General features: G+C 44.7%; 1 protein-coding gene across 5 annotated transcripts in view; it reads right to left on the bottom strand.

The window, feature by feature from the left end:
• Positions 1–13440, bottom strand: part of ARG2 (arginase 2) — a 926201-nt gene that overhangs the window by 366253 nt on the left and 546508 nt on the right. For all 5 annotated transcript variants that reach the window (XR_010190474.1, XM_063947808.1, XM_063947807.1 and 2 more), the window contains one exon: positions 2431–2567. Coding sequence is in view for 4 of the 5 variants with exons in the window: in XM_063947808.1 (XP_063803878.1) it covers positions 2431–2567 (137 nt within the window). In the remaining variant the exon portion in view is untranslated. The remainder of the gene's footprint in view (positions 1–2430; positions 2568–13440) is intronic.

Below are 13440 nucleotides of genomic sequence, written 5' to 3'. Positions count from 1 at the left end.
GTCTGAACAGGACCTTCATCAGGAGGCACTTAATTTCATCTTGAAACAAACAGAGACCAGGGGGTAAATTTACTAAGATGGGAGTTCTATTTAAGATGGGATGTTGCCCATAGCAACCAATCAGATTCCAGGTATTATCTTCTGGAAGGTGCTAGATAAATGAGAAGTAGCATCTGATTGGTTGCTATGGGCAACATCCCATCTTAAATAGAACTCCCATCTTAGTAAATTTACCCCCAGGTCTCCCAGCAACCTTGCTGCTGGACTGCTGGGAGACCTGATCTCTGTTTGTTTCAAGTTGAAATTAAGTGCCTCCTGATGAAGGTCCTGTTCGGACCGAAAACGTTTGAGAGTGAAACTACATGTATAAGCTGAGTATGTTTTAATAAATGTGAAGTCTGGAGAGTGCCCCCTCTTGGATTGTTTCAAGATTTTAATACCTTTGGTATTGAGTGGACACCACAGCTGAAGGATGTTCTTTGATTATGTGAGTGCGAGCTTTCTGGACATATCTATCTATCTATCTCTATGTACAGTATCTATCTATCTATCTATCTATCTATCAAAGAATTCACTTTTTTATGACAAACCAAATTATATTTATATAGAAAATAAAAATAGTTTTGTAATAATTGGTAAATCCGCACCGTTTGTTCATATATATTCATATTCATAATTTGTTTATTTATATTCATATTATATTCACACAAAAATGCAATGTGTGTACTATGTATAATACATATTGAAAATTAATCAGCAACATCATAGTGTCAAAGGGAAGCGCTGGGATCTCATCCACTAATTTGCATATACATCTATAGAGCACGGAGTAACCCTTTTCTTCCCCGGCTCCCAGTAGCCTGACTACACAACATTTTAATTACAGAAACAAGCACAGCCTAGAAAACCTCTTTTTGCAGATGATTTTTTTTTAAAGGATGTTGTGACAGAATACACTGTCCAAGGTCCATTCTGACTATGTTGTAAGTAGCTATTTTTCCTAAACAGGGCCAGGTGTGATGTGTTATGCTGGGCAGTCACTAGACACCAATAGCAGGAAGCTGGGAGCAGTTGGAGCCCTCTGAGGTCACATACTGTATGCCTATAAAAGGATAAAACAGGGAGTGACTGGCTATCTTCCCTCATCACCAAGGGATTAATTGTGTCAAGATCCCATTGTTCTCCCCTAGGACTGAGTCAGACACTGGGGCATGCGAACAGCAGGGGGGATCTCCTCATGACTCATCTCTTTTACAGACCTTCATGGAGCTCTTCCAATCAGGAGGGACTTTTGGTGGTGGAAATTGGAATGTTGTTTAAAAAGGGAAGGCAAGAGATCACCACCAGGGTGTGTGTGAGTTTGGCTTCTAAAAGCTACTAGTCCTGGAGTCTCAGCCCCTGCTAGTGTGCTGAGGATTTTGCCTGGGAGCATTGTGGTTACTGGATTACCCACTTTTCTCTGGATTTGCAGACTTGTTGGCTCTGCTGTATGAACACTGCTTGAAACTCCTGTGATCCGCCACAATTATACTATATCCGGACAAGAGCATGTGGGAAAGTGCTGGGAAGTCTGACGGTAAACTGCTGTTTATTGGGACCTGTTGTTCTGGGGTTAATTTCAACCGTGTTTATCTTATAGTTGATTTAGAGAGCTTGTACTAAGTAAATACCTAATAAATATATTGTTATTTACCTAATTATATATCTTTATCTGTCTCCTGTCTGCGTGACCTGACCCAGAAGTCCTGGAGTATACTCTGAGTTTATGCTCTAATACTCCTGGTCTTCACAGATGTCAAAAATCATCTGTTAGTAAATGTGTGATTTAGACCCTGAAACACAAAATTTATCAAAAATCAACCAAAATCAACCAAGCATCAATCGAAAATCAGGGATGCCCCTTCTCATTATGGAATGCAAATATTCCAAAATACAGAAAAAAACTAAATTCAAAATACTTCTGGCCCCAAGCATTTCAGATATGGGTGACTCAACTTGTAGGGTTGGGTAAGTGTGACCAGAGGTCAGGAGATGCCGGGATCCCGGTATGGAGATAGCCGGCGAGGGGTGAGAGCGCAAGAAGCCCCTTATGGCCTGGCTGTGCTCACCACGCTGGTGAGCAGGTTCTATTCCCACTCTATGGGTGACGTGGACACCCACAAGTGGGAATAGTCAGTGCTAGTCGGCATGCCGACTGTCGGAATTCTAACAGGGCGGGATGTAGGGGGAGGTATTGTGACCGGCGGTCTCCTGATCGCTGGTCACATAACTACATCCCTGACCTGTATTTATTTTCTTATGTACCAGAACCAAGATGTGATTTTCATTTACTGGTTAATATAACATGCAGAAAACTTCAATAAAATGACAATCTAAAAAACGCTGTTTCTGTTCTTCTGTATTAAAAGAATATGAATCAATGCTACTCACCTGTGTTATGTATTTCCTCTGTAATATACATTCCTTCCCTGTAGGTTAACCCTCCAATGACTGGAGTTCCTGTAGCTGGTGCCAGTACTGGATCAAAAGCATCAATGTCAAAGCTTAGATGAATGGCCCTCTGCCGCCTATTATGAATGTAAGAAGAATTCAACAAATGAATAAGTACATGCTTGTTGTGACTTTAATGCTCTTAAAGCACCTTTATAAAGTTGAATTTATAGTGATAGTTACTGCTCAGATTTAGCCAAAATAGTATTTGTAATAGTAGTACTTAGTAAAACTAAGGCCCTCATTCCGAGTTGATCGCTCGTTATTTTTCATCGCATCGCAGTGAAATTTCGCTTAGTGCGCATGCGCAATAGTCGCACTGCGACTGCGCCAAGTAACTTTGCTATGAAGATAGGATTTTTACTCACGGCTTTTCTTCGCTCCGGCGATCGTAGTGTGATTGACAGGAAATGGGTGTTACTGGGCGGAAACACGGCGTTTTAGGGGCGTGTGGATGAAAACGCTACCGTTTCCGGAAAAAACGCAGGAGTGGCCGGAGAAACGGGGGAGTGTCTGAGCGAACGCTGGGTGTGTTGGTGACGTCAATCCAGGAACGACAAGCACTGAACTGATCGCACAGGCAGAGTAAGTGTGGAGCTACTCTAAAACTGCTAAGTAGTTTTTGATCGCAATAATGCGAATACATCGGTCGCAATTTTAGGATGCTAAGATACACTCCCAGTAGGCGTAGGCTTAGCGTGTGTAACTCTGCTAAATTCGCCTTGCGACCGATCAACTCGGAATGAGGGCCTAAATTTGCTGTATATGTAGTAAATCTCTATTTTTATTAGTATTATATTAGTATTATATTAGGGTGATACATCAACAGCATTTAGTTCTGATAGAAAAGGAGAAGCAACAACTTTCAACTTTCTTTTACATTTTTTTTACTAGACTGGGATTTTTTAAATTGACAAATCTCATCATATTTGTGCTTGTTATCCGGTCAAAATTCTGGCAGTCGAAATAAATATAGACGCTGGGATCCTGAATAGGGTCACCTGCCCGGCGAACAAAAAAATGTGCCGGACTGTGTAGAGGTAAGCTGTGGGGGAAGGGGAAGGGGGGTTTAGGCTGTGGCCTGGGGGGGGGGGGGGGGGGTTAGGTTTAGTTTCTGGGGAGAGGTTTCAGGTTAGGCACCCCTCCCGGGGAGGTTAGGGTTAGGCTGTTTTGGTGGGGGTTAGGTTTAGGCTGCGGGAAGAGAGGGTTAGGTTCAGGCGCCACCACGGAGGGTTAGGATTAGGCTGCGGGTGGGGCGGTTAGGTTTAGGCTGCGGGATGGGGGATTAGGTTCAGGCGCCACCACAGAGGGTTAAGATTAGGTCAGTAACGTATATAGAAATTTTTCTCCCCAAGCCAAAAAATTCTTTGCCTCCTCCCCATAATTGGCACTAGTAAAGTGATGAATCTGTGTGCACTGCAAAAATGGGTGTGGCTTTGTTGAAATTGGTGTGGCTTTGCATAGAGGGGCGTGGCATTGCAGGAAAAGACTACATTATACCTAGAGATGAGCGGGTTTGGTTCGTCGAGCTCCGAACCCCCCCGAACTTCACCTATTTTACACGGGTCCGAGGCAGCCTGGAATCTTCCCGCCTTCCTTGGTTAACACGAACGAGGCCGAACATCATCATCCCGCTGTCGGATTGTCGCGAGATTCGTATTCCATATAAAGAGCCGCGTGTCGCCGCCATTTTCACTGGTGCATTGGAGATTGAACAGTGTGCTGCAAATATCTACGTTCTCTGCCTGAAAAGCTCCATATCTGTGCTCAGTGTGCTGCAAATATCTACGTTCTCTGCTGAAAAGCTCCATATCTGTGTTCAGTGTGCTGCATTGTGGGGACCACCAGTATATAATTATAGTAGTACAGTACAGTAGGCCATTGCTGTATTTTGCAGCTCCATGTCAGACTCAGTTCTAGACAGTATCCTGATCATCAGTGCTCAATATCTGCTGCATTGTTGTGTGACCAGTATATACTATATATATTATATATGGTAGTACAGTGCAGCATTTTGGTGACCATTAGTATAGTAGTACAGTACAGTAGCCCATTTCTGTATCTTGCAGCTCCGTATCACTTCAAGTATCCATATCTGTGCTGCATTGTTGTGAGCAGTATATATAGTAGTACAGTGCAGCATTTTGGTGACCAACAGTATATAGTTGTACAGTACGTTATTCCATTGCTGTATCTTGCAGCTCTGTGTCACTGCAAGTATCCATATCTGTGCTGCATTGTTGTGAGCAGTATATATATAGTAGTACAGTGCAGCATTTTGGTGACCAACAGTATATAGTTGAACAGTACAGTAGTCCATTGCCGTATCTTGCAGCTCCGTATCACTTCAAGTATCCATATCTGTGCTGCATTGTTGTGGGCAGTATATATAGTAGTACAGTGCAGAATTTTGGTGACCAACAGTATATAGTTGTACAGTACAGTACAGTAGTCCATTGCTGTATCTTGCAGCTCCGTATCACTGCAAGTATCCATATCTGTGCTGCATTGTTGTGAGCAGTATATATAGTAGTACAGTGCAGCATTTTGGTGACCAACAGTAAATAGTTGTACAGTACAGTAGTCCATTGCTGTATCTTGCAGCTCCGTGTCACTGCAAGTATCAAAATCTGTGCTGCATTGTTGTGGGCAGTATATATAGTAGTACAGTGCAGCATTTTGGTGACCAACAGTATATAGTTGTACAGTACAGTAGTCCATTGCTGTATCTTGCAGCTCTGTGTCACTGCAAGCATCCATATCAGTACTGCATTGTTGTGAGCAGTATACATAGTAGTACAGTGCAGCATTTTGGTGACCAGCAGTATATAGTTGTATAGTACAGTAGTCCATTGCTGTATCTTGCAGCTCTGTGTCACTTCAAGTATCCATATCTGTGCTGCATTGTTGTGAGCAGTATATATAGTAGTACAGTGAAGCATTTTGGTGACCAACAGTATATAGTTGTACAGTACAGTAGTCCATTGCTGTATCTTGCAGCTCCGTGTCACTGCAAGTATCCATATCTGTGCTGCATTGTTGTGAGCAGTATATATAGTAGTACAGTGCAGCATTTGGTGACCAACAGTATATAGTTGTCCAGTACAGTAGGCCATTGCTATTGATATAATAATGTTACAGGCATATAATTCCACACATTAAAAAATGGAGAACAAAAATGTGGAGGGTAAAATAGGGAAAGATCAAGATCCACTTCAACCTAGTGCTGAAATGCCATCAACGTCGTCTGCCAAGGCAGATGCCCAATGTCATAGTAGAAAGCATGTAAAATCCAAAAAACTAAAGTTTAGTAAAATTACCCAAAAATCTAAATTAAAAGCGTCTGAGGAGAAGCGTAAACCTTGCCAATATGCCATTTACGACACGGAGTGGCAAGGAACGGCTGAGGCCCTGGCCTATGTTCATGGCTAGTGGTTCAGCTTCACATGAGGATGGAAGCACTCATCCTTCCAGTAGAAAAATGAAAAAAGTTAAGCTGGCAAAAGCACAGCAAAGAACTGTGCGTTCTTCTAAATCACAAATCCCCAAGGAGAGTCTAATTGTGTCAGCGGTTGCGATGCCTGACCTTTCCAACACTGGACGGGAAGAGGTGGCTCCTTCCACCATTTGCACGCCCCCTGCAAGTGCTGGAAGGAGCACCCACAGTCCAGTTCCTGATAATCAAATTGAAGATGTCACTGTTGAAGTACACCAGGATCAGGATATGGGTGTTGCTGGCGCTGAGGAGGAAATTGACAAGGAGGATTCTGATGGTGATGTGGTTTGTTTAAGTCAGGCACGCGTGGAGACACCTGTTGTCCGTGGGATGAATATGGGCATTGACATGCCTGGTCAAATTACAAAAAAAATCACCTCTTCGGTGTGGAATTATTTAAACAGAAATGTGGACAACAGGTGTCAAGTAGTGTGTTGCCTTTGTCAAGTTGTAATAAGTAGGGGTAAGGACATTAACCTACTCGGAACATCCTCCCTTACCTGGAGCGCATTCATCAGAAGTCATTGACAAGTTCAAAAACTTTGGGTGACAGCAGAAGCAGTCCACTGACAACTAAATCCCTTCTTCCTCTTGTATCCAAGCTCCTGCAAACCATACCACCAACTCCCTCAGTGTCAATTTCCTCCTTAGACAGGAACGCCAATAGTCCTGCAGGCCATGTCACTGGCAAGTCTGACGAGTCCACTCCTAACTGGGATTCCTCCAATGGATCCTTGAGTGTAACGCCTACTGATGCTGGCGCTGCTGTTGTTGCTGCTGGGAGTCGATCGTCATCCCAGAGGGGAAGTCGGAAGACCACTTGTACTACTTCCAGTAAGCAATTGACTGTCCAACAGTCCATTGCAAGGAAGATGAAATATAACAGCAGTCATCCTGTTGCAAAGCGGATAACTCAGGCCTTGGCAGCTGTGTTGGTGTTAGATGTGTGTCCGGTATTCACCGTTAATTCACAGGGACTTAGAGAATTTCTTGAGGTAGTGTGTCCCCGGTACCAAATGCCATCTAGGTTCCACTTCTCTAGGCAGGCGATACAGAGAATGTACACAGACGTCAGAAAAAGAGTCACCAGTGTCCTAAAAAATGCATTTGTACCCAATGTCCACTTAACCACGGACATGTGGACAAGTGGATCAAGGCAGACTCAGGACTATATGACTGACAGCCCACTGAATAGATGTATTGCCCCCCGCAGCAACAACAGCAGCAGTGGCACCAGTAGCAGTATCTCGCAAACGCCAACTCGTTCCTAGGTAGGCTACGCTTTGTATCACCTGTTACGGAAACTGAGGAACATCATCGCAGATTGGCTTACCCCAATTGGACTCTCCTGGGGATTTGGGACATCGGACAACGCCACCAATATTGTGCGTGCGTTACTTTTGGACAAATTCCAGCACGTCCCATGTTTTGCAAATACAATTAATTTGTTTGTGCAGAATTTTTTATAAAATGACAGGGGCGTGCAAGAGATGCTGTCGGTGGCCCGAAGAATTGCGGGCCACTTTCGGCATTCAGCCACCGTGTGCCGAAGACTGGAGCACCAGCAAACACTCCTGAACCTGCCCCTCCATCAGCTGAAGCAAGAGGTTGTAACGAGGTGTAATTCAACCCTCTATATGCTTCAGAGGATGGAGGAGCAGCAAAAGGCCATTCAAGTCTATACATCTGCCTACGATATAGGCATAGAAGGGGGAATGCACCTAAATCAAGCGCAGTGGAGAATGATTTCAACGTTGTGCAAGGTTCTGTAACCCTTTGAACTTGCCAAACGTGAAGTCAGTTCAGACACTGCCAGCCTGAGTCAGGTCATTCCCCTCATCAAGCTTTTGCAGAAGCAGCTGGAGAGATTGAAGGAGGAGCTAAAACAGAGCGATTCCGCTAGGCATGTGGGACTTGTGGATGGAGCCCTTCATTTGCTTAACCTGGATTCACGGGTGGTCAATCTGTTGAAACCAGAGCACTACATTTTGGCCACCGTGCTCGATCCTAGGTTTAAAGCCTACGTTGTATCTGTTTTTTTGGCAGACACAAGTCTGCAGAGGTTCAAAGACCTGCTGGTGAGAAAATTGTCAAGTCAAGCGGAACGTGACCTGTCAACAGCTCCTCCTTCACATTCTCCCGCAACTGGGGCTGCAAGGAAAAGGATATGAATTCCGAGCCCACCCGCTGGCGGTGATGCAGGGCAGTCTGGAGCGAGTGCTGACCTCTTGGCCGGACTGAAGGACCTGCCAACGATTACTGACATGTCGTCTACTGTCACTGCATATGATTCTGTCACCATTGAAAGAATGGTGGAGGATCATATGAGTGACCGCATCCAAGTAGGCACGTCAGACAGTCCGTACGTATACTGGCAGGAAAAAGAGGCAATTTAGAGGCCCTTGCACAGAATGTCTTTATTTTACCTAAATTGCCCCCCCTCCAGTGTGTACTCCGAAAGAGTGTTTAGTGCAGCCGGTCACCTTGTCAGCGATCGGCATACGAGGTTACTTCGACAAAATGTGAAGAAGATGATGTTCATCAAAATGAATTATAATCAATTCCTCTGTGGAGACATTCACTAGCAATTGCCTCCAGAAAGTACACAGGGACCTGTGATGGTGGATTCCAGTGGGGACGAAATAATAATCTGTGAGGAGGGGGATGTACACAGTGAAAGGGGTGAGGAATCGGAGGATGATGATGAGGTCAACATCTTGCCTCTGTAGAGCAAGTGTGAGCAAGGAGAGATTGCTTCTTTTTTTGGTGGGGGCCCAAACCAACCAGTCATTTCAACCATAGTCATGTGGCAGACCCTGTGGCTGAAATGAATGGTTTGTTAAAGTGTGCATGTCCTGTCTATACAACATAAGGGTGGGTGGGAGGGCCCAAGGACAATTCCATCTTGCACCTCTTTTTTTTTCTTTTTCTTTGCATCATGTGATGTTTGGGGCCAATTTTTTTGTCTGACACTACAGTGCCACTCCTAGATGGGCCAGGTGTTTGTGCCGCCCACTTGTGTCATTTAGCTTAGTCATCCAGCTACCTCATTGCGCCCTTTTTTTTTGCATTGTGTTCTTTGGGGCCTAGTTTTTAAAACTGCCATCCTGTCTGACACTGCAGTGCCACTCCTAGATGGGCCAGGTGTTTGTGCCGGCCACTTGGGTCGCTTAGCTTAGTCATCCATCGACCTTGGTGCAAATTTTAGGACTAAAAATAATATTGTGAGGTGTTCAGAATAGACTGGAAATGGAGGAAAATTATGGTTATTGAGGTTAATAATACTATAGGATCAAAATTACCCGCAAATTCTATGATTTAAGCTGTTTTTGAGTGTTTTTTGAAAAAAAACACCCAAATCCAAAACACACCCGAATCCGACAACATTTTTTAAGGGAGGTTTTGCCAAAACGCGTCCGAATCCAAAACACGGCCGCGGAACCGAATCCAAAACCAATACACAAAACTCGAAAAATTTCCGGTGCACATCTCTACTTATATAGTTTTGCAACATGCATGCACAGACGTTGGCCACCACAGAAGGAAAAATAATCCTGAATCATGCCTCTTACATTATTTGTCATTTTTCCTCCTTATAGTAATGCCCAGTATACATTATGCCACATATTGCAATGGCCCTTAGACATTATGCCACACACAATAATGCACATGACATAATATGCACACACCATAATGCCCTCGACACATTATGCCACACACCGTAATGCTTGTGACACATTATGACTGGAATCGCAATGCCCGTTATACATTATGCTACACACTGCAATGCCCCTGATACATTATAGCACATACAATGTCTGTGACACATTATGACACACACCGCAATGTCTGTGATACATTATGCCACACACTGCAATGTCCGTGATACATTATGCCACACACTGCAATGCCCCTGATACATTATAGCACATACAATGCCTGTGACACATTATGACACACACTAGTACAGTAAATAAACAATCTTGCTGTTTACGCCTATGCACCAGTTTAATTTATTTAACTGACAATAATGTCAAGCAATTGTTGGCCTACAATTGATTTAGCCAGCTAAAACAGGCAATTTATCTCTTAAGCAAAAATATCTGTTTTTGACTCCAGAAAAATGTCTTCTGCTTCCAATAGCAGTCGTAATGAAATGCCTTATGGTAACCCCATTGCTTGACATTATTGCAGAGGGTGCTTTAACCAATATAGGCAACATTCCTTAAAACAAAAAATGACATGCAGCTCTAAGGACCAATAAGAACGGCACCTCCAGGAGGGATTATTAACCGGTCTAATAATTGTGTTAAGATATATTGGTCATTACCCAATATAATTGAGAATATATTTTCACCTAGGCACTGTGAACTTTAACCTCCAGGCACCATAATAAATTAAACTGGTGCATAGGCGTAAACAACAAGATTGTTTATTTACTGTACTATTTTTAAACTAAGTCACATTTATTTTATGTAATAATATTGTAATAAAAGTTAAGTTTTAACGTAGATCATTTTTCATATAAGAGTGCCCCAACACAGAGTCTTTCTTTTTTTCTTTTTCTTTTAATATTCAACTTACTGACTCTGGGTGCACCACCGGCAGAGGGATCTCATTTAGTGTGAATTATTGTTATTGCCGGTACACAGACCAAACCCCGGCAGTGGTATAGTCTGTTATACTTACCTGTTGCGGAACAAAAGCATTTGGTGTACAAATCTAACTCCTATTTCTCCAACGTCCTAGTGGATGCTGGGGACTCCGTAAGGACCATGGGGAATAGACGGGGCTCCGCTGGAGACAGGGCACTTTAAGAAAGAATTAGGAATACTGGTGTGCACTGGCTTCTCCCTCTATGTCCCTCCTCCAGACCTCAGTTTGAATCTGTGCCCGGACGAGCTGGGTGCACCTTAGTGAGCTCTCCTGAGCTTGCTAAATAGAAAGTATTTTGTTAGGATTTTTTATTTTCAGAGAGTTCTGCTGGCAACAGACTCTCTGCTACATGGGACTGAGGGGAGAGAAGCAGCCCTACTAACTGCGGATAGGTCATGCTTCTTAGGCTACTGGACACCATTAGCTCCAGAGGGATCTAACACAGGAACGCACCCTTGGTCGTCCGATCCCGGAGCCGCGCCGCCGTCCCCCTCGCAAAGCCAGAAGCCGGCGTGAGAAGCAAGAAGACGTCAAAAGTGGCGGCAGAAGACTCCAGTCTTCATATGAGGTAGCGCACAGCACTGCAGCTGTGCGCCATTGCTCCCACATTAAACCCACACACTCCGGTCACTGTAGGGCGCAGGGGGGGCGCCCTGGGCAGCAATTGAAAACCTCTTGGCAAAAAGCAGCATATATACAGTTGGGCACTGTATATATGCATGAGCCCCCGCCATTATTTTACACAAAATCGCGGAACAGAAGCCTGCCGCTGAGGGGGCGGGGCTTCTTCCTCAGCACTCACCAGCGCCATTTTCTCTCCACAGCTCCGCTAAGAGGAAGCTCTCCCCTGCAGATTCACAGTAGAAAGAGGGTAAAAAGAGAGGGGGGGGCACATAAATTTAGCGCAAAATCAGTATATACAGCAGCTACTGGGTAAACACTAAGTTACTGTGTAATTCCTGGGTCATATAGCGCTGGGGTGTGTTCTGGCATACTCTCTCTCTGTCTCTCCAAAAGGCCTTGTGGGGGTTCTGTCCTCAAATAGAGCATCCCCTGTGTGTGTGGTGTGTCGATACGCTTGTGTCGACATGTTTGACGAGGAAGGCTATGTGGAAGTAGAGCAGGTACAAATGAATGTGGGATCGCCGCCGACGGCGCCAACACCCGATTAGATGGATATGTGGAAGGTTTTAAATGATAATGTTACTTCCTTGCATAAAAGGTTGGATAAAGCTGAAGCCTTGGGACAGTCAGGGTCTCAACCCATGCCTGATCCTACAGCGCAGAGGCCGTCAGGGTCTCAGAAGCGCCCACTATCCCAAATTGTTGACACAGATATCGACACGGATTCTGACTCCAGTGTCGATGGCGATGATGCAAAGTTGCAGCCTAAAATGGCTAAAGCCATCCGCTACATGATTATAGCAATGAAGGATGTATTGCACATCTCAGAGGAAAACCCAGTCCCTGACAAGAGGGTTTATATGTTTGGGGAAAAAAGGCAGGTGGTGACCTTTCCCCCTTCACATGGGTTAAATGAGTAATGTGAAAAAGCTTGGGAATCTCCAGATAGAAAAATGCAGATTTCCAAACGGTTGCTTATGGCGTATCCTTTCCCGCCAGCGGACAGGTTACGCTGGGAATCCTACCCTAGGGTAGACAAAGCTTTGACACGCTTATCTAAGAAGGCAGCCCTGCCGTCACAGGATACGGCCACCCTAAAAGATCCTGCGGATAGAAAGCAGGAAGATATCCTGAAGTCCATTTATACACATTCTGGTACCATACTAAGGCCGGTAATTGCGTCGGCCTGGATGTGTAGTGTTGTAGCAGCATGGACAGATACTGTATCTGAGGAACTTGATACCTTGGACAAGGATACTATATTACTGACCCTGGAGCATATAAAAGACGCTGTCCTATATATGAGAGATGCCCAGAGAGACATTAGCCTACTGGGCTCTAGAATAAATGCAATGTCGATTTTTGCCAGAAGGGTCCTGTGGACTCGGCAATGGACAGGTGATGCCGACTCAAAAAGGCACATGGAGGTTTTACCTTATAAGGGTGAGGAATTGTTTGGGGACGGTCTCTCGGACCTAGTTTCCACAGCTACGGCTGGGAAGTCAAATTTTTTGCCATATATCCCCTCACAGCCTAAGAAAGCACCATATTACCAAATGCAGTCCTTTCGTTCACAAAGAGGCAAGAAAGTCCGAGGTGCGTCCTTTCTTGCCAGAGGCAGGCGTAGAGGAAAGAAGCTGCACAATACAGATAGTTCCCAGGAACAGAAGTCCTCCCCGGCTTCCACTAAATCCACCGCATGACGCTGGGGCTCCACAGGTGGAGCCAGGATCGGTGGGGGCGCGTCTCCGAAATTTCAGCCACCAGTGGGTTCGCTCACGGGTGGATCCCTGGGCTTTACAGATTGTGTATCAGGGATACAAGCTGGAATTCGAAGTGATGCCCCCTCACCGTTACCTCAAATCGGCCCTGCCAGCTTCCCCCGTAGAGAGGGAAATAGTGTTAGCGGCAATTCACAAATTATATCTCCAGCAGGTGGTGGTAAGGGTTCCCCTCCTTCAACAGGGAAGGGGTTACTATTCCACAATGTTTGTGGTTCCGAAACCGGACGGTTCGGTCAGACCCATATTGAATTTAAAATTCCTGAACATTTACCTGAAAAGGTTCAAGTTCAAGATGGAATCGCTCAGAGCGGTCATTGCAAGACTGGAAGAGGGGGATTTTATGGTGTCTCTGGACATAAAGGATGCTTACCTGCATGTGCCCATTTATCC

This window comes from Pseudophryne corroboree, chromosome 12 (genome assembly GCF_028390025.1).
Source record: "Pseudophryne corroboree isolate aPseCor3 chromosome 12, aPseCor3.hap2, whole genome shotgun sequence".
In the NCBI taxonomy this organism is placed as follows: Eukaryota; Metazoa; Chordata; class Amphibia; order Anura; family Myobatrachidae; genus Pseudophryne; species Pseudophryne corroboree.
This window is presented reverse-complemented; position numbering and strand designations above follow the sequence as displayed.